Source organism: Pithys albifrons, chromosome 1 (genome assembly GCF_047495875.1).
Source record: "Pithys albifrons albifrons isolate INPA30051 chromosome 1, PitAlb_v1, whole genome shotgun sequence".
NCBI lineage: Eukaryota > Metazoa > Chordata > Aves > Passeriformes > Thamnophilidae > Pithys > Pithys albifrons.
Genome location: NC_092458.1, coordinates 69,563,336 through 69,585,153, shown reverse-complemented (window position 1 = coordinate 69,585,153; position 21,818 = coordinate 69,563,336). Strand labels below are relative to the sequence as shown.

Below are 21,818 nucleotides of genomic sequence, written 5' to 3'. Positions count from 1 at the left end.
GAAACTGCACTAACACGGCCAGGAGACAGGTGTCAGAGCAAAAGTCCTTTTGGTGTCATTCCAGAAACTCATCAGCAGGTTACAGGAGAGGTGGCAGCTGGAAGTCACACTTTCTTTTGCTTTTCATAAGCATGGGGACAGGACTGCCAACCAGGTGGACATGGCAGTAAGTACCTGAGGCTACAGTCAGTGGCCACTCTCTGGACAGTTGTCACAAGTTTTATGGCAGGAAGTGCCATGAGTTGGTTGGGCAGTGCTTTACTGAGGCAGCACTCTCCAAAGGAGCCTGGACTACAGAGAGCCTTGAAAGCAAAAGCTCTATGCAGATGCAGGAAGCAGTATTCACACAGCATAACAAACACGTACCTCACATACCGATGATTAAATATGATTGCATTGATTGCATTAATCCCTATCTAATGGTTCTCCTTACAATAAACGATTAAGATACTAAGATCAGATTAAAACATGAGATCAGGTTACTACTTAATTAAATCTGATTTACTTGTAGTAGTATAAATATTACCCGCATCTTGATAAGAAAATTTCTATTTTCTAATTTTCTCTGTAGTCATATCCTTATTTTTAATGGCTTCTGTTTTGTAAACAAAAGACTAGAGTAGTGTGAGTTGTTGTCTCTTTCAGCAATTCTATAGTCATCCTTTACTATGCAGTGATGCAGATTTTGGTGGAAGGGAGATGATGTTTGTGATAAACTTTTCTTCTTAAATAAAGGAAAATCAAAAGTAAAAAAAAAGGAACGTTTCTGGTGTAAAGAATTACACAATATGACTTTGTGCTAGTCCATAAGCTTCTGCAGAACACCAACCAGGCACAGGCACTGCTCATTCTATTAAATCACCTGATTTTGCAACTTGCTGTCCCCACTAGCCCATATGTTTGAAATGGCACAGTTACATCTTTCCATTACTGCATGGCTTTGAAATGATATTGCTGAGTAAAACCAGAAACTCTGTTTTTGTGGTTGCAAGGTGCTCTGGAATGTGGAAAGCTGTGCACTTCTGTGACTGCTGCCTTTGTGTTATAGTGGCAATTCCAGTAATTCGTTTTTAACAGAAATACTTTCTATATTACTGCTGAGAACTTAATAGGCTGATTGCACCCCATTAACTTTTTAAGTAGGGCTTAAGAAAATACAAGTTCTACAGCAACATAGCTGGGAGCAAAGCTGACTGGTAAGCGACAACCTCATTTCTTCAGTAATATCAGTGACAGTAAGAATTTTCTAGCCTCGTCACTTTCTCCTTGGACTGCCAAAAATGCCCCCATGGTATTCCTTAGGAGCATTACCTGTTGTAGCAGACCATGAACAAGCAACTGTGGCTTTGTGTGGAAAGTATGTACTGGTAAGGTATCAGAAAACTTAGTGCAAGACCTAAAGTTTAAATACATCACAAATGCAAAGGAAGGTTTTCACAATGTTTGAAGCTACAGAGACTTTTTAATGCTTTCTGTTGGAAAACATCCCCATTGTGATGACACAGAAGTGTTGGACTATTATGGAGACCTCTGGCAGTATGTTAAAGCTGTAACATTCATCATCTAGGGTTACGCTAAACAAATCAAACATCCAATTTGGGGCAAATTTACAGCTCTGTTTTATGTAGAATCATTTGAAAAAGTAAGTTTGGCTTCTGCACAAAGCTTTCCTATATCCACCTGAAAAGTATGGACTCAACCTTTTCATGTTAGACTGAATTCTACTCACAGATAAAGGGAAACAAGTTTCTGAATGACTCTGCATCTTACATGTTTGCTTGTGAAAAAAGGTCTGAAATCCAAGTAGCTGGAAGTCTAAAAGCCACACTTTAAAATCTCCATTTCATGCACAGGTTCAAGAAGAAAATTCATGCATGTTAAGTGCTGTTTTATTCCAAGTATCTCTCAATTTCAGTGTTTGATGAAGAGCAATCCATCCTTGCTGAAGAAACAAAAATTGTCAGAAAGAGAAAGAAAATACTGAGGGGCGTGCAACCCCATGCAGCATTTCTTTGAATGTATGTTAAGAAAGTCAGTCATGCTGTTTCTAGCAAACTAGAAAATTGCTAATTTATTTTCTGACCTTCTTGTTTATAATAGAAGCAATAGGTCTGTGTAGCCTTTCTAAAGAAGAAAGTTTTACCTGAAAAATGAAATGTAAGAGATACCAGTCCATGGGTAACTCCCTGTAAATGATGTGCTCTACGCTGCATCACTGCTTAACTCTGAGTAACCATCTGAAGGGAGGAATCCCTTTCTGTGTCTGAAATCACAGACAAGAACAGAGAGAAATCCTTGGCTGCTGGCTTGATACATAACAAGCCTTACCAAATCAAATGTGAGTTTTCCCCTGGGGTCAGTTTTTGTCTTTCCACTCTGGCTGATTTGCAGTAGCACCCCCCCACACACACACAGACACACACAGAAGCTTGAGGGAACATAAGCAGATGAGCAGGCAGATAGAGCAAACATACTCATTTACACTTGTTTACTCTAAGTAGATCCAAATTAATTTGTGAAACATTCCCTTTGGGCCTGGTAGGTTGTTGAAAGCAAAAGACCATTTGTTTTTCTTACTGACATTTACAGCAATTACTATGTTCACATCTGCTGGGCTCCTCTTCTCATAGAGAGCTCCTGTCCTCCGTATCTCTGTCTCTGCAAGGGCACCACAGTTACATATTCTCAAAAACCTTTTTGGAACTCCACTATGGCAATGCAATCCTGGCATGTAACTATATAGGCACTGGCAGGAGTTCTCATCTTTTGAAAAACTGACAACGACATAATTTTGTCTCAAATTTTTTTCTATTTTTATAACGAGCACTACGAGCAGTTATCCTGCTTCCCTAAGGAAGCACAGTTCACTCTGCCTAAAAGATGGTATAGATAGGATAACACATCTTCTTCTTACCATTGCGATTATATAGATTAGGGCAACCAGAAAACGCTTACATTTTAACTTTCAAAATAGTATCATCACTCGAAGAATAACCACAGACTAGGGAAAGTAAATTCATACAGCTGCTTTGCAAGCTGCAAACTACTCCCATTAGACTCAAAGATTTTTAAGAAACAGAGGTATTGGGCTTCCCTCCGTGAAGCAGATGAGTGCTTTCCTGCATCTGTCCTTTCTTCCTTACTTTACACATGATTTGGTTTAACTTCCAACAGGCTTTGGTATGAACGCACTGGATTCTACTTCCAATAAGCAGCAGCAACTTATAGTAAAGTACACATAATAAGGAAAATAATGTCAAATTGGTTAAACAGAGAAAAACAGTGCAATAAAGACAGGGACTTAGAAAATTGTGTATGTGTAACCAGGTTTAAAAAATACAGGATTTTAAAATATGCTATTGTGTAAAAAAAGAAACCACAAGATAAATTGTTTCAAAATATCTCATAGTTTACCATAAAATATTTGCTTGAACATTTAAGTAATTATTTCTTATTCTGCTGACAGTCAAACAAAATAAATTTGACTGTATCTGCAGCACTTTGAAACTTTGTAGGGCTGCTGGTGTTAATTCTGAATGTGTCCTCACAAAATCCCAGGTGCAAGCCATTACAAGAAGTTTACTGTATTTGAGGAGAAAAGTAATGGGATAAAAGGAGTAAGACAAATTTGAAGAATAAAATTAAACCAATTATTTCAACAGAACTGGAATTGTGCAGTTATTTCCACACATTAACACCACCCTCAATTTAATTTACGATTTGGGTAAAAATGTCCTTTCAATGTATGTGACAATTTGAACTAATCTACATTCTTTGGAGGTAACTGACTTTAAGACAGAGCAACATTTCTGATGCGAAGTAGTCCAAAATCAAATAAAACTTGGAATCAGGCTAATGCAGGCTAGTACAAGCCCCTCTCATTCTTTTAGCTACTTTCTCCTAATGCTTTCCAGTTGTTGTTGCATTTAACAACAAATAATTGTGTGTGCTTCAAATCCTATGCAAATGTCAGCTAAACCACATTTCTTGTTAAGAAATCTCCCGCCACCTTCAACTTGTAGTTGTAAACCTGAGTGGGACTGATGTTTCAAGATGAGCTTTGCTGTATGCCAGACCCTGTGGAGGAGCTGCTTACCACACAGAAGTGCTCTGGTTCTCTTCAGAGAGCTCTTCTCCCCACAGAAAATCATTCCATCATGGCAGGGCCCCATGGCTGCAACAACTGGTTGCCAAGACACAAAGTACAGGGGAGTGCACATTACTCTTGTCTATTTTCTCCCACTGACTTCCAAAAATTATTCTGCTGGGACATTGGTTTCTAAAGACCTGTACATAATATGCATGTAGTGGTACCACTAAAGCATAAATCACACTGGAGCACAGAAGTTAATAACTTCCTCATTAAAATATTTTATTAATAAGCAAATAATAAAGACAGTGGCAAATATTTAATTACATTATCCAGTTTTAAAATATCTCAGAATAAACAGAAGCAATGCCAGCTAATTAGCTATGACCATGTCATATGCCCATAAGAAAAACAGGTCAAATCTTGAAAGTAATCAGAACCTTCTCTGGCCCTGTCTGAAATGCAAGGACATACATAAAATGAGGAAATCAGCCTCATAATTAATTTACTATTGTTTAACAAGGCCTCAGGAGTGAGGACTGAACTTTCCAACTTCAGATATTTAAATGCAGGTTGAGCCAGTCGCTGTGGCAATAAAAAACAATAGAAGAAACCTGACAATTTTAAGTAAATATTGGAATAAAATAATTTGAGCTTTCAAATTTTCCTCTCTCTCCACTGATTATAAAGAAGCACCGGACAACCTCTGCACTCTGCCTCCCATCCTATGTTTCACATCCAGGTATGTGTTCTTGGCCCACCACTTGTGTCAAGCAATACAATTTATCCTACATCTCTTTTACTGTGACCTAAGCAGAAATAAGTGGTATTGGTATGTTCATGCAGACATTTCTGCTGTTCAGCTCAAAATGGTAACTAAAGTTTCAACAGTTTTGTGTGCTGCATCCTTTATAAAAAACCCATCAGAATTAGCGAAATGATAGCTTAAAAATTCTGCATCTGTGCTGTGACTGAAGTTACATGACCACTTAGCACAAATTCAGAAATGCGTAACTCAGGCAGGGTGGGTGCAAGGCACTGTTTCAAGTTATTCTTACTATCTGCATAACAATAATGCCCCAAGGTTCCAGCTAAGATCAAAGTCCAACCATATTACAGGGTACAGACATTCATAATAACACTTTGCTGTGGATAAAAACATGCCACCACAGCACCTGAGGTTGATACTCCTTCCAGGTATGTCCTGCATCCTTGTATGTGGAGGAGATGTGCCTCCCAAGGGCAGGGCAACAGTAAAGCCTAATTGCTACATCTAAGCCACTGCATCTCTTCCTCTGCAAGGGAGCAAAATAGATCATAGTATCATAGAATGGCTTGGGTTGGAGGGGACCTGAAAGATCATCTAGTTCCACCCTAGATATCTGGGGTCCCTTCAGCTGCAGCTGTTACATTCACTACAGCTTAGCCCTAACGAAGCAGATCTTGCTTCAGCTGATATATAGAACAGATGTGGCATGACAGAGGTGAACTGGCTTCATTCAGACAGTGATGGACAAAGCCCAGACAGATCCATTACACCGTACTGTCTCCCAGACTAGTTACTAAATCAAAATCTCTTATTTATCAGAGATAAGTCTTAAAATGGGGCACATATTAATGCAGCAATGCCAATGGCCAGCATCAAACATCAGTGGGCAAAGCCCTGGGGTATCAAGTGCATGATCTCAAAGACCAAGTAGGTCTCTGGCAAGAACCAGGGGTAGGGAATGAAGGGGGATTTGTTCTATTTACTCACATTTAGATCACCATACAGGTACAGAAGTGCCAAGGGGTGGGAAAGGAGGAGCATTTCTTTCCCCTACATTGTGGTACAGTAACAGATAGAAGCTGAAGTGCCCCTTACTGCCGCTGAGGTCTCAGCTCACTGGCCAGTGACCCTTCTCTTTGCTCAATACAACCTTCTCCTATCTGCAGCCAGAGCTTCACAAATTAACCTCACTGTCACAGTGATTGGTGGGTGAGGGCCTATTTTCTCCAGTGACAAACAGCTGATATTTGCCTGTTTCAGATCCCTGCATAAGCAAATATTGTTCAAGTGCTGAATTCCTAAGCAAGCTGAAAAATGCATTATTTAAAACGTGATTGTGTTCTAGCATTGCACAATATTAATATTGCTAAAGCTACTCAATGCTTGGACATTTAATGCATTTATACAGTAATTTGATAAATTTGAACTGAACTTTTTAGTAACTGTTTCTAGTTATTAATGAATTTGACAAATTTGGACCAAGTATTTAATTGGTCTCTACAAGTGCACCTATCATGGGTTGCACATTCAGCCTCCTCTTCTGTGTGACCAAAAATCTCCACTTTTTTATGAAGATCTGCTCTTCATGTGGTCTCTCCTGTTAGACAAGGCACACCTCAGTCAGATTTCATTTGTGATTTCAGTTTGGCAAGACCAGTGAGACATTCATCTCTCCATTTTCTCCTGGCATCCAGGACTTTTGGAACAACTGGAATTTTTTCAGACATTGCCTGGAACAGAAAATTTAAGATGATTAAATCTCATGTTCTGAATAGAAAGTTTCTCACCAGCATCATTTTTGTGCTTTCCCTGTGTCAGACCAAGTCACCATCCACACAACTATAATTTAGCCTATTACAAGCAATAGGTCACTAGTTCTTTACATGGGTGACTGGAAATGAGCCAACTCATATGAAAAGAAAAGTGCTTCTACTTGCACAAGGTTATCCTGAATGTGACAATGAAGATGACTAACGAAACGACAAAACATCAGCCTCTTCCCTCATTTGGCTCCACACAGCTACCGTCTCTGACAATAACCTTTTATCAAGCAGGAGGGAGGCAATCTCACTATTTATGTGGCTGAAAATGTGCTCTAAACCAGATTCCTGTGTGTGTTTTTGAAGCTGTGGTGTCTCTTCTGATTCCCAATAAATGTAATGAGGGACACCACGTTTATTAAGAACATTTTGTCTTAACAGTGCCAGTTATAATAAAAATTATAGGGGTGGACACACAAACTCAGGGAGAAAAGGGTATTTCTGAGTGCACAACTGAAGTTGACTTAGAAATGCCAAAGGAAAAAAAGCTGTTTTGAGAGACCAGGTAGAGTTTACAAGGTCATCTTTGCCAAAATAGTACCTGAGGTCTTAGGCTTAAAAAGCAAGTGTTGATAAATGGGGTAAAACCTGGACCTGTCACCAATGACTGGCAAGCTGTGGTCACTCCAGAAAAAAATCAGCCTGAGGGACAGAGAAATAAGATAAGAAAAGTTTAATGATTTACTCTAGAAGAGGATACTTGGAAGCCTATCTTTAGCACTGAAGACTGAAGATAACAAAAAGACACAGAAGTAGATGTTGAAGTGGAATCCAGCTTTCTATTAAAAACCCCAAACTCTTTCATATCAGTTAAAAGCTTCTAATTGTGAATGATTCCACAATTATTACTGATTGTTATTATAAGCAATCTATATTGTTAAAGCATAGAAGTTTTTTTTCCTTTTTAACATAGCTCATGTTGAAATTGCATTAACATAAATAGGAACAAAAAATGCTATCTTCCAGAGAGACTCCCTCCATATTTGGAATTAATCTCTGACAGCTGATCAGACATGACTCAACATATACATGTGTTCTTAAGTGAAGCGTTAAAAAAGGTAGAGTTAGGAAATACTTTAGTTAATTCCTATGGTCATTCAAAATAGCCTACATAGTGAATATAAACAAACTGTGGGCTTAGACAAACTAGACAAACTAGATCCCAATTCTGAAGAGCACTTAAAAAACATCTTATCTTTAAACATGCAAGTGACCTTCCCAGACTGCTCAGATACTTAACTTAAACATGCATTTGCATGCATTACAGACTGGAACTCTAGTTTGTAAAGAACACAAAAACAAGAAAAAGAACACCCAGAAGGAAAAAAGCTACAGAGTTTATGTAGGAAGGAATCTTTTTCCTTAAAGTGGACATTCACACAATAAATACAGACTACAGACACCTCTAGCAGTACACTGAAACGGGACAAATGTTAAAATAAAAGCCAACATTCTTTGTTCTAAATGTCGCTGTTTTTATCAACTCCATATTTACCTGGTTGACTTTCTGCACAATTTCACCTGAAAATTCTGGAACTGGCCCAAAGGTGTTCAGAACAAGTCTCATTCCTTCAGAGTATCTTTCACAATAATTTGAAATTCCTAAAAATAAAAAGGGAAAGTTAGATTTCAACAGAATTTCATAGTCAAGGTCAGTAAAGCTACCTGTGCTTAAGCACTGTCTTAAATCAAAGACCCAAAAAATGGTCTGCTCTTATGATTAAGACACCTAATTGTCATCAAGAAAAAATGGATTCTATGCACATTTTCATTAAGGTTCATGGAAAAATTGTTTAGGACACGCCTTCATTGCAAAAACAATTAATGTTACATACCAGCAGGCAATACTATGTGAGAGGCACAGTACAACCACAGCTTTACTTGAGACCAGAAAGCTTCCCTGACCAGTGTCCAGGAGGAGAGTGTTCTCACCTCTCTTCTCCTCCTGATCAGTGCGTGTCACATCCATTGATGCATTCCTGTTTTTATTTATTAATCTGCAGGGTATCAAGAACAACTTTGCTCAGGGTGAAAGGGTCAAAGGCATGGAGACCCAGCGAAGGAAAAATGCTTAAGAAGGAACAGATGGATCTTGCAGATCAATACTTTACATTGCAACTGGGTTAGTCACAGGAATTTGAATTTTATGACCCTCTTTGATGGTTGAACACTTGTATGGGGAGACAGGATCCACCCGACAAAGAGGAAAAAAGCATCTTTGCCAAAAACCTGGCCAGTCTGGTGAGAAAAGCTTTATACTAGGACCACTGGAAAAGTGAGATTAGAGTCAGTAACCGAGAGAGGAAGGTGTGTATGGGAGCAGAAAGAAAAGAGTGCAGGGTAGCACATACAAGACAAATCTCAAAGTATAAAAATAGCAGAAGGAGTCTACCTCTAGTGTATGTGCACAAATGCATGCAGCTGGGAAACAACCAGGGAAAGGAAGAGATACTACAGGATGATCAGTCTCACTTTTGTCCCTGAGAAAACCAAGGAGAAAGTCCTCTTGAAACAAATCCTTGGGCACAGAAATAAGAAGAAAGTGACTGTGACAGTCAGCATGCAGTCACCAATGAGTACACCATGGTGTAAATCATGTCTGACTGACCTCATTGTCTTCTGTGCTAACATAATTATTGGTGGAAAATAGGAAAGTAGTGGATATCATTTACCTTAGCTTTAGAAGGGCATTTGACATGGTCTTCCATGACATTCTTGTATCAAAGTTAGGATATTAGGGTCTTCCTGTTTGGACAACTAGGCAGACAAAAACCCAAGTTGCATATGCAGGCTCAGAGGTAGTGGTTAATGGATTGTACTCCACCTGGAAGCCAGTAAAAGTGGAATATTGCAGGAATCTGTCCTGAGACCTGTACTGCTTAGTAGCACTTGCTTGTAAAGTTTGTGGATGGCATCAAATTGGGTGAGGGTGGGGAGCTGGAGGGGGATGAACCAGTGGCTATATTAGAGGGCAGGGCTGCCCTTAGACAAGTTGAAGCAATGAGCCAATATAAAACTTTAAAGGACATATGCACAATTCTGCACCTCAGAAGGAAGAGCTCCTTGCAACACCAAAGGCTTGTGAACCCCAGGAACTCCAGGCAGCAAGCTGACATGAACCAACAGTGTGCCCTGGCAGCCAGGAGTGCCAACAACAGCCTGGGCTGTGTGAACAGACTCAAGTTAGTTAACAGTAGAGTGAAGGAAGTGATTAACTTCCTTTACTCAGCACTCATCAGGCTGCATCCAGAATAATGCATTTTTGCAGTATTGGGAGTTTGGGACTCCCCAGTACAAAAAAACATTGACAGGAGCAGCTTCAGCAGAGGCCACCAAAACCATGGGGGTAGGAGCACTTGTGAGGAGAGGCTGGGGGGAGCTGAGCTTGTTCAGCCTGGAGAAGAGCTGGTTTTGGGGGGGACCTAACTGCAGCTTCCCAGTGCCTACACAGAGGTCACTGAGCAGACAGAACCAGGCTTGTTATTGTTGCTGCTCAGCAGAATGACAAGAGACCATCTGAAATGAGGGGTTCAGACTGGATACTCAAGCACTGACACAAGTTGCCCACTGAGACTGCTCAATCTCCATCTCTGCGGTTTTTCAAGACTTGATGAAACTCTGAGAGCTTGGTCTGACTTCAGAACAGACCCTGCTGCGAGCATCTTAAAAAACATAAAGAAAACTAGCAATAATGGGTAAATGGCAATCAAGCAGACTTGGCTGAATTAGAGAAAAACCCAGCTTTCATCAGCTCCAGTGGGAATCTCAAAAAAATTACTGTGGAGGCACTAGAAAGGAACTTAAATAATAAGTGTACCAAAAAGAGAAATCAGTCACTTAGCTAGACTTTTTAGTGCTTTTAACTACCACATAATCATGAAAGGATAGGGCAGCCTTTCCCAATCAGGAAGCTGCACCACAATGGTAAACAAGCAATGCTTGCCTGACAGTAAGCAAGCCCATACTTGTAAGAATGTGATTATCCTGATGATCATCCTAGATCTCAGAATTTCTGGGTATCCAATAGAGGCTTGTGACAATCCTTCTTTTCTGAGAACCATAAAGAAGAATTTGCATCCCGTTATTGCTAATTATCAAAGCAAAGGGGTGAAACATGCAAAGACAAAGACAAGCAGTTATGGGCACTAAGTCTTTCATGAAGACTCAGGATATTGTACAGACTGAGAAGCATGAACAAGAACTGCTCCTGGTCTTATCAACCACAAAATGCAGGAAATATAAGTGGGTGGGCCTGACTATTGCACAAAAGAATGCAACTCAGGTCAAGACTCATTAAGTAACCTCTTTCCTAAACAGCTTGTAGATAGTTCCCTGAAATGCAATACTGTGTGATATCAATACCACAGAAGTCACACCTGCCTAACCCTAAAATGGTTGTGGTTGAAATGAATGAATGGAAACCTCTGACTACTGACATCTATGTATCATAAACTACAACACTTAGACTTCTCAACATGCCTCAAATCACTCTAGTACAGGTTTTCCAAAAGGCCTCTGAAACTCTTGTTTCTGGACAAAAGACAGCAGAACTTTCAAAGAACAAAGGCTCAATGAGGTATTAAATTTCCTGCAGCACTCTGAAGTCAGGATGACCATCAGATAAATAACTCAAAGGAGAGAATGGGACAACATGTCCATTGCGTAAGAGCAACACAGGGAGACTGAGAGTATTCAACCCTCTTAAAAATGGACTAGAAACATTCTGCAGTATCTGAAGGAAGGACAGCAGCCTTGTAAGGAACCTGTATTTGGTGCCAAGAGCGTGACAGCATTCAGTCTGCCTGTTCCCTTCTGTTATCTACCCATGGAGCATATGTGTTCCCAGAATACCATCTGGCATGTTCTAACCTTCCCCAACACAAGAAGGAAGGTCAGCTGGTCATACAGGTACTCTAATTACATGGAAAATTAGTTATTTTGCTCCATTTTCTTGACTGACACATAGCCAAAAACCTCCAGACTGCCTAGTGGGCTTCAAAACATCACTGGCAGGAAGTGAGATTCAGGAAGAGAAGCATTACTGTGGGACATGGAACAGGCTGTGATACAGTCCTATTGCTTCACTGAGGGAATAAGCAGAGACCACCATCCTCTGCCATAAACACTCTGGAAAGGACCCATGGTTATCAGGGTTTATTGACCATACCCTGTCATAAGCATGAGTGTTTACCTATTACATCTTAACAGCTGGGCTCACAGACTTTGGCACCTGAAGCCAACCCAGACTGACCTACAGGGGATATGGTATCTACATGAGCAAACTTGGGAACTCAAGGCAATTCTGGATGAGACTCATGCACAAACCATAAGACAAAGATAGTTACATTTCAACTTGTTCATGTGAGCTTTTACTTTTAACAGTGAGGAGTCTGAGCAAAAATGTCCCCCACATTATGTAACATCATTGAAAGTTCCCAGATACAGAAGCAGAAATAACTGAGACTGAAGATTGCAGAATTAATGTTGGGTACACCTTGTTAACCCACAGCTCCCACCTGGACAATGACAAAATAAAAAATGGCAACTCAGTCAAATGTAGCAATTCAAGCAAATCCCCATAAAACACTGGTGACAGAAGGAATGGTAAACAGAGCAGTGTCAGCTACCATTTATTCTGGTGCTTATCCAGCTGACACAGGTCTATGACACTTAGACCAGTGTTGAATAGTTTGGGTTTGGTACTTTTCCAACAGTCAAGGGGAACCTTTCAAACAACTGCTAAGCCTGTGTAGTAACACCATAGATCTGAGTAGTTTTGATTCTAGTGCAGTCAGGAGAAGGTATAATAGAAGACTGTGTGCCAGAAATCCTTTTCACAAGTCTCAAGCTAAGAAAATAACATTAGTGTCTTGGGAATGCTAAATGGATATGGCTGATCCACTTACTTGGTGAATGTGAACTCCAGGGCTGGACATGGCCTTGAAAGCTCACTCAGCCAGCTAGACCTGGAAATCAAGCTCCTACTGGCAGCTCACCTTGAATGAATCACAACAATTTCTGGGTAGATGCAGCTCATCAATACAACAGAGACATGCCAAATGCAGGCTGGGTAACACAACTCACTCACTGCACGTAATGTATGAATGAAAAGAAGCCTTATGCAAAGTCAGCAAAATAGAAAAAGGTGGGGGAAAAAAGTTATGGACCTAGAGAAAAGCAGCAGCATTAGTGCAGTTGCTCAACATTGTGGCTGAAATGGCAACACGCAGGCTGTGTTCTGCTGCATGCCAAGCAGGGAGTGAGCACTGCAAAATCCTTCAAGTCTCAAGTGAAGGAAATAGACCAAAAGTTAGCATACACATACAGTGTCCCCCAAGGATTAAAAAACCAATAGTTTCAAAATAACCAACTCAAGATAGTACCCCCAGTGTGAAATTTAAGTGGAGACAACTGGATTTTTAATTTGGTCAGTAATCAGGACCAACTGTATGCTGCCAGCTTCAAGAAGGCATTTGAGCAACAGGGAATTGCTGGTAAAATCACTTAGCTTTTTAACTGCAAACTGAAAATTAGCAAATATTTGATTCCAGGCCTTTAATCTTAGGAGTCCTTTGGTTCAAAGGTCAGGGCTATTGCAGAGGGGGATGAGAAGAGCCTTTGATAGGAGCACAGGGAGAAAAAGGAGGAAAACAAATATGACAGAATCCCTTTAACTTTAATCCTTGTTGATACCACCCAGGGAGCAGCTTGAGCTGGAAGAATTAGCACTGGTAAACAGTGTGAGACTGACAGGGGAGGACCCGGGAGGTAGGGAAAACAGGAAGAAGATGGCAAATGGAGCTGTTTAAAACAACCATCTCTCCTTGCATGGCATCCAGTTGCTGTGCCTACACTATGCCCCAGTATCTCTGGAGAGCAAGAATGATGCAAGATGCATCTGGGACAGAGGAAGAGGATGATAGCTTCCTCTTCTCTATGTGGTTTGTTGGCTCCCTGTCTAATCTCCATCTTCCCTGAACACACTCACTCCCATCAGCTTTGAGGGAAAGAGGCTGTGGGGGAAGGCAGATGTTGCAGCAACTGGGAACTACGAACACAGAACAGAAATACCTCCAGGGAAGGCAGGATTTTCCTGAATCTTCCTTCCACCACTTAGTCACAGCTATGGCAGAAAGTGAAACGAGGAATGTGGAACAAAAAGTTCTAAGGGAGTAGTGGATGCAGGATTATAGAGACGAAAAGGGGAATACTCTGTCTTCATTGAATGTCCCAAACCCATTCAGCATTTCTGACTTCAACAGTATAGTTACAGAAATATGTTTTCACAAGCAAGGTAAGGGCATTGATTCAAGGCTCTTCAGCTGCCCATATGTCTCTAGGACACACAAGGCTCTTTATATCAACAAAGGAATAAGCTGCTACTTATTCAGCTTCAAGAGTCCGGGCAGTTTCCAAAATGGCTAATGAACTGTTCCACAAGAATTTGACCAAATAACCACACTTCCAGTTTGCAGGTCCTTACTTGAAGGACTTGCGCTGGTGTGGTGCAAATATGGTTCTTGCTGAAATGTCTCTGGTTGCACCATCAAGATGAATATGGCACTGATGAAGAAAAACAAACTCAGAACAGATATTTAGCTTACAAACGGGCATAAAATGTTTCACTGCCCTGAGAAGATCTCTTCACAAGTGAAGTTCATACAGAGAAAGGTGATGAAAGTAGTAGGAAAAAAAGGGAAAAACACAACAGTATAAAATGTTCATATAATATTCATGCATCATAGTTTGTAACCACCTTGAAGTATCTCAGCTTCTTTTCTCTTCATAAGAAAGACCAGAGGCACAAGGGATGCAAACAAGCAAACGCGGTAAACCAGTCGAGCAAGGAGACTATACATGGGGCAAAACAAGGAAGGCACTGACATATTTGTGAGAGAGAATGAGAGACAGGAGCAAGTGTTACTGGCATGGTCAGGGAACACCCCAAAGAGAGGGTGCTTCATGATATGGAGTATTAACTTGATGACTTTCAACCTGACGAGCAGCATAGCATGATCCTGGAATGACTCAAAAAGAGTAGGCAAGATGGTCAATCCACTGATGCAATAGCATCAACAATTTGAAACGACGGGTGGGGTTGACTTCAGCATGTAAATCTGAGAAGAGGCTGCACTGACAGATGAGTATGGATGACAACAGAAAAGAAGGGGTATATTTTAGGATCATCATGGAGTAACCTGACATGGTTAGGTTGTGTTCAGAGAAACACAAGTCCCAAACTCTGCTTTACTGATAGAGAGATTACATTTCTAGACATTACAGCTGCAAGGGAAACATTCTAAATGTAATCCTATCTTAACAAGGGTGTTTCTGAACATAGATGTATGCTTCTAGTTAGAGTGTGAATTCACTCTGTTAGTTCCCATAGGAATTCATTTACGATTCTAGCTGCATGAATACCTTCAACTACCCTAAGATAGTCATAGCACCCAAAAAAGTTTTATTCTTGTTGTCCCTGTGTTACCATCTCAACAGCAATGCACAAACATTTCTGCAGGTCTGTGACCCAGTTCAAGGAATTAAACTGAGTCAATATGAACCATTTGTTAAGTTAGTATCAAATCTGGGATGAATTCCTCAGTCTAAGTCACTTGGTGACCATACATATTCTTTCATTAGCATAAAGGAGAGGGATGCATCAAGATGTGTTTTTTTGGACCCATCTATAATGACTTAAGCAATAAAGCATTAAGAATTCCTGCACAAAGTCATGTGCTCCTTTCAGAAAGCAGAGGGAACCATTTTACACCCAAGAGTCCAGAGAAGGAAACTGCTGCACAGAAGCCAGTATGCTGAAAAATCCACACCTTGACTTACTGTACATGAACTTTTTCATACAGAAATGCCCTGCAGTTCCACAGAGGGAAAGAGCAGTTCTAGCAGGATTATGAACTGCTTTCTTCAGCCTATGGGGAGAGGAATTGAAACCACATAAACACGTATGAAATAGATGTGGGTTCATGAAAAAATAGTGGCTTGTATGATTATATTCCATTGTGACGCTTCATCTAAGTTGTACCTTCTTACAAGTATTCCTGAATTAGGTCAACATATTTTATTATCCTAAAACAGAATACATAGGTTGGACTGAAAAGGAGGAAATCTTCTTTTTCTTAGATTTTACTGTCTTAGAGGTTCTCACACCTGCTGACTAGCTTGTGGTAGAAAAGTTCCTGAACCCTACAGGGCAGCATCGAAGCACCAGCCACAGCAATGGAAATAATCTCTGCTCTTGAACCAGCCAGCATGCCTGTTTAGAGTAATTGTTAAAAAACATGCTTGCCTATGTCTTGCCTAGGCAGACACTAAAAATTTCCTTCTTTGAACTATGACTTATGATTCCCTACTCTTTCATATTTTGTGCACTTCATACAGCACAATCAATGAGGTATCATCCAAACCCAATTCGCCTGGCAGGTGCTTCCAAGATGAGTAAGCATTCCCACTTCCAGGAAGAGGAACATAATTTTGACCATGAAGAGTCATTCCCAGCTTACTGAATATTTGTACTTACATTATTGGGACCATACATCAGCCCCAATTTCCACACAAACTCTTGCAGACACCTGTATGAATACTGCTGTGAGTGACAGGTAGAATATAATCCTGGAACAGTGCTTATATAAATACAGGAGAGAAAATAGCAACAAAGATCCTTCAACCTCCCCCCATCCAGCTCTTTGCTAGTATTAGCAGTTTAGATCAAGATTAAATTCCAATTATAGCTCACTAAACAACATACTAATAAAATAACTGATCTAAGCCAATTGTGAAATATATATGAAGAATTCTTGCTACAAACTTGTAAAACACAATATATGATAGTCTAGCCTCTGGTTTTACAGATGATTTTCTTGGAAGGGCTTAAAAGGAGCTGACAGTTCAAGAAATGAGATTCAGGAGATGCAATCGTACTGAGGCTGGATCACCTACAGTATTTTCACAGATAGGCAGGTACATATGCAGGTGGGACATCATGTCTGCTAATGTGATCCCACAATAAGTAAACAGGTTAAGGTGACTTTAGTGAAATTAACTGATCTTCATAGTAAAAGATTAGTAGCATTTGCTATGATGCTGCCATGTGAAATCATAAGAGGACAAACTCAAAAAAAAGAGCTTAGCGAAACTGAAATCAGCATTAATTTTACTTGCTGAAACCAACAATCAATATTATAATATTATGCAATTTGGATGTGCCTTTTCCACCCCCAAAGCGTTTTCCTTCCTGTCTGTTGCAATTCAATTCTCAAACTGCCGTTGCTGTTTCTCCTCCTTTTGATGACTTCATGCTGTCATTTTATTTCATGTTCAAGGCTGTTGGCTCACTGCCATACAGGCAACATTCCTAATATTCACACATGGATTAACTGGTAACCTAAAGTCACCTGGATAATAGGTTTGATAGTATCCTTTATGGAGTACAGGATGTAAGAACTAACACAGTGGAAATGTGGCATTAGCACATAGAAAGTTCACAGGAGGAAAAGAAGAAATGCTGATCTCAGAAAAAATAATTGGAATAATGTTCTTTATTCAAACCCAAGGAAAAATGTCACATTACCCTAAAAAAAAAGAACACTTTTTTTCTCTCACATGCCTCCTTCATGCCTACCACCTTTCCTCACTGATAACAGAGATTTAAGATTGTGAGCAACTAATACCTTACAGCTGTAAAGACAGGCAGCTGCTGTGAAGTTGGTGAAGCTGATAGACAAGGTAACAAAAAGAATAGAAGGGGTTTCTTATACCTACATCCATTTCCCTTCACTGATAAAAAATATACAGTATTAGTACAATGCTTCAGATCAGGTTGTCATAGAATCAGAGTCATTTAGGCTGGAAAATACCTCTAAGATCATCGAGTCCAACCATTAACCCAGAACTGCCAAGTCCAACACTAAACCAGGTCCCCCAAGTGTCACATTAACACATCTTTTCAACACCTCTAGGGATGAGGACTCAACCACTTCCCTGGACAGCCTGCTACAATGCTTGACAACTCCTTCTATGAAGAATTTTTCCCTAGTATCCACTCTAAACCTTCCCTCGAGGGTTCCATCTCAAGGTGCAACTTGAAGCCATTTCCTCTTGTCCTGTCACTTGTTAGTTGGGACAAAAGATCAACCCCCACCTGGCTACAACCACCTTTCAGGTAGTTGCAGAGAGCCCCCTTTTCTCCAAGGAGAGACAACCGCAGCTCCCTCAGCCACTCATCCTAAGACTGGTCTCCAGACCTTTCATGAGGTCTGTTGCCCTTCTCTGGACATGCTCCAGGACCTCAATGTCTTTCTTGTATTGAGGGGCCCAAAACTGAACACAGGATTTGAGGTGCAGCCTCACCAGTGCCAAGTACAGGGGGCCAATCACTGCCCTGGTCCTGCTGGCCACACTACTGCTGATACAGGCCAGGATGCTACTGGCCTTCTTGGCCACCTGGGCCCACTGCTGGCTCATGTACAGTTGCTGTAGACCAAGACCCCCTGTTCCAATTCCACTGGGCAACTTTACAGCCACTCTCCCTGCAGCCTGTAGCACTGCATGGAATTGTTGTGATCCAAATGTGGGACTCATCACTTAGCCTTGTTGAAGCTCATACAATTGGCCTCAGTCCATGGATCCAGCCTGTTCAGATCCCTCTGCAGATCCTTCTCGCCCTCTAGAAGATCAACATTGCAATCCAGCTTGGTGTCACCTGCCAACCAATTGAGGGTGCACTCAATCCCTCTGTCCACATCACTGACGAAGATGTTAAACAGGACTGTCACAAACACTGCGCCCTGAGGAACACCAGTAGTGACTGGTTCCCAGCTGGATGCCAATCCATTTCACCACCACTCTTTGGGCCATCCAGACAACTTTTTACCCAGCAAACAATGCACTCATCCAAGCCATGAGCAGCCAGTCTCTCCAGGAGAAAGCTATGGGAAAAGTGTCAAAGGATTTACTGAAAAGTCCTGGCAGACCATATCCACAACCTCTCTCTCATCCACAAAGTGGGTCATCTTGCCATAGAAGGAGATCAGGTTAGCCAAGCAAATCCTTGGCAATCAAGAGGAAGTCTATACTATTCCATATTATGTGAAGCAATACTGAGCAACTGAAGAGAAATTGGCACTGGTATGAAACTATGAACATAAGCCATCACATGTCCTGACATCAGCAATTTTGATTTAAACTGAGAGCAAGAGTCTGAGTCAGTCAGTAAGCACATAAACAGGAGCAGCTCTAGACGCAGAGACAATGCATCTGCAAGGGCAGGAGTGAAGCAATACTTCTCATGATCCAAGTTACTGAATAAGCCAACAAGGTGCTTTTGTGGAAGTGGTCCAGTACACAAATGTATTAATTACATTACTTTAGGGCTATTTTTAATTGAGAATATTATTTAATGTCAAAATAACTCTACAGGTGTATTTTGGTTTTGTATTTTGCAAGCCCATCACCAGACTACTCTTTTGATTTATCAGTTTCTTGGATTATATTTCCTAAGCTTTCTTCCTGTTATCTGGAATACTAACATTCCTAATAGAAAGAATCATTAAATCTAGAAGCTGGGTAACTTCTGCCATTAATGAACAACCTACCAGTTCCACGTGTTACCGAAAACTGGTTTGAGACAGGAAGTTTTAGAGATGTTTTTGTAACAATGGCTACTTCCTGATGGGAAGAAGGAAGCTAAGCTGCATCATGATGGAACATTAAATGCCCAAAAGCACTCCAGGAAGCGCCTCAAAGCCAATCCAGATGACTTACATGATTCCATTTATCTCAAATAAACATTGTTTGAGAATTCAGAAGTCGAAGACACGGATTAAAAAAAAAGGATTGAGAAGTATGATTTGATGTCAAATGGATTACCATTTTTTTGGTATTAACAAACATTCTGTTTCAGTTTTAAGTTTTAGCAGAGGCAGTTCAGCAAGTTGCTCTGACAGAAGACTGTACATGGATGGTTCCTGCAGAGGATGGCATGACAGCTTAGTGGAGTGGTGGGGGCTGGACTGGACAACCATGGCCTGCAAGACTCCAGGTAGTTTGCTGTGTTGGAGGCGAGTACTACATACATCTGTTCTATGTAAAGAATTTTTATTTCATTTGATGTAATTCACTTTTTATTTAGCCACTATTCAAAAAACATCTAGAAATCTGTCTTAATCATGCAAGAGAGATATTGAACTGTTACTTGACTGCTTCGTCAAGTCAACTTTCTATGCACAGTATTCTGCTGACAAAAGTAATTTTACTTCACTCAGGATCTAAGCCAGCTCAAAGCACACCAGCTCCAGCGATATTTACATCTGCTACAAATTCGGGGGGGGGGGGCATTCATCTCTGGAAAGTGATTTTCTGTTGACATTGGGTTATCAGATGAACTTTTTCAATACTTTCTTCTCCTGATACTCAGACAGTACTGAACTATGGCTACAGCAATGGTGTGAAAGCACTGGAGTGAGTGCTGGAAAAAATTAATTACACAGCTAGTGTTTTATAAATTGTCATCTGATCATTTACAATAGGATGGTCGATATCCATTTCCTGTCATCCACCTCAAGTTTTAGGTAAGTTTTCCTTTTCTTACCATTACAATAAAGAAAGAGACAAGTCATGGTTGCAGCAATCCTAAGCCGTTTTGTTACATAACATTTCCAGAGTCTTGTGCAAGGTAAGCCTTCCCTTCTTATTCACAACAATTTACACTACCTACCTTCTGCATTAAGATGCATGGTTTCCAGAGGTCCAATAAATGCATATCGCATTCCCAATCCATCAGACATCACGAGGTCTAGATCAGTAGGAGATATTATTCCTTCCTAAGCAGCAAAAGTAGAACAGGAAGGAAGGCTGGTGAATGTTTGCTTTTAATATAAAATTCCCCATTTTTTGTATATAATTAAAAAACAAGTAATAAAAACTAAGGCTAGAAATAGCAGTTAGCTTGCAAAGAGAAACACAACTGTTTGCCATAAATGTCCATATATTATGCAAACCTTCCTGTGGTTCAGTATAAGTAGTCATTCATATCTCTAAGATTGCTGCACTTCATAGTCCAACTACATTTTAATACATTCTGACAGTATTTTTTTTAAATCTATAAATTAATATACTTTTACATACAGTATGTACTATTTGTACACAGTGGTTTCCCTGATACTTATTACTTTCAATAATTCGTGTAATAAAACTAAACTAAGCTGTTTATGTTAATGTCCTCTTTTTGTTCCAGAAGCTGAGAATCAGAGAAGCAAGCAAGCATGACACTCTTAATAGGATATGACCAAAAGAGTTAATATACTAACCCTTTTAAATACAGGAGTTTAGGCTGAATGTTACACCTCCCCTAATATTCTCTTACTTTTGGGGTTTGGGGCAGAGTCATAATTAGCAGAATGGCAGTGCAGCAGTGGGTACTACTCCTGAGGCCATGTGCAAAAAACATTACGACCAAACATATAGGCAATGCAGTTGCCACTCCCTCCCACAAAAGTCACTGAACATTCAATCTACCCAGCCTCAACCTGCCCAGAGTTCTCCAAAGTTCACTGCCAGCCTCCCATCTCAGAGCTGGCAGGATACAACGCAAGAGACATGCAAAACAAAGCATTTCTCATGTTAAAGGTTGAGCACTGCTATTCCACCCACATGGTAGCACTTGCAAGAAAGCCAACGCCTCCACCAGGTTAGGGCAAGTACAGGAAAGGTTGTGAAAAAATGAGTTACAGTTCATTACCTTAACAGATTTACTTGAGAAGAATACTATCTATTACATGAGATTGTTTTCACCATACTAGAAAAGTATGAACTAACTAAGGCTTGTTCTAACCAATTATATCAGATAAAGCTTGGTTTCAGGAATTTGTCCTTATTCACTGACATGAAAACACTTCCATCAGGTTTAGGAAGTGAAAGAGGTGCTGAACTGCTTCTAATTTGTCTTCTCACCCTACGCTGAGATGCTCTCCTCACTGAGTGCTTGTTTCTTAACAAGCCCCTTTGAGCTGCAGAATACAAGTATGCCTACTCATTTGCTTGGCCAAAGACATCTTTTTCTGTTAAATTTCCCCTCTTGCAGGGCCCTGTCTCAATACCCTTTTGTATCACACAGTCATCAGCTAAA

At 40.4% G+C, this 21,818-nt stretch overlaps 1 protein-coding gene across 1 annotated transcript in view; it reads right to left on the bottom strand.

Moving 5' to 3' along the window:
* Positions 1-4,347: 4,347 nt before the first annotated feature.
* The window catches only part of CRYL1 (crystallin lambda 1), a 56,220-nt gene continuing 38,749 nt past the window's right edge, over positions 4,348-21,818 (bottom strand). Inside the window, exons 6-8 of the mRNA XM_071554243.1 lie at positions 20,409-20,514; positions 8,175-8,281; positions 4,348-6,589 (exon numbers count right to left, since the gene is read on the bottom strand). Of these exons, the coding sequence (XP_071410344.1) occupies positions 6,476-6,589; positions 8,175-8,281; positions 20,409-20,514 (327 nt within the window). The 3' untranslated portion in view covers positions 4,348-6,475. The remainder of the gene's footprint in view (positions 6,590-8,174; positions 8,282-20,408; positions 20,515-21,818) is intronic.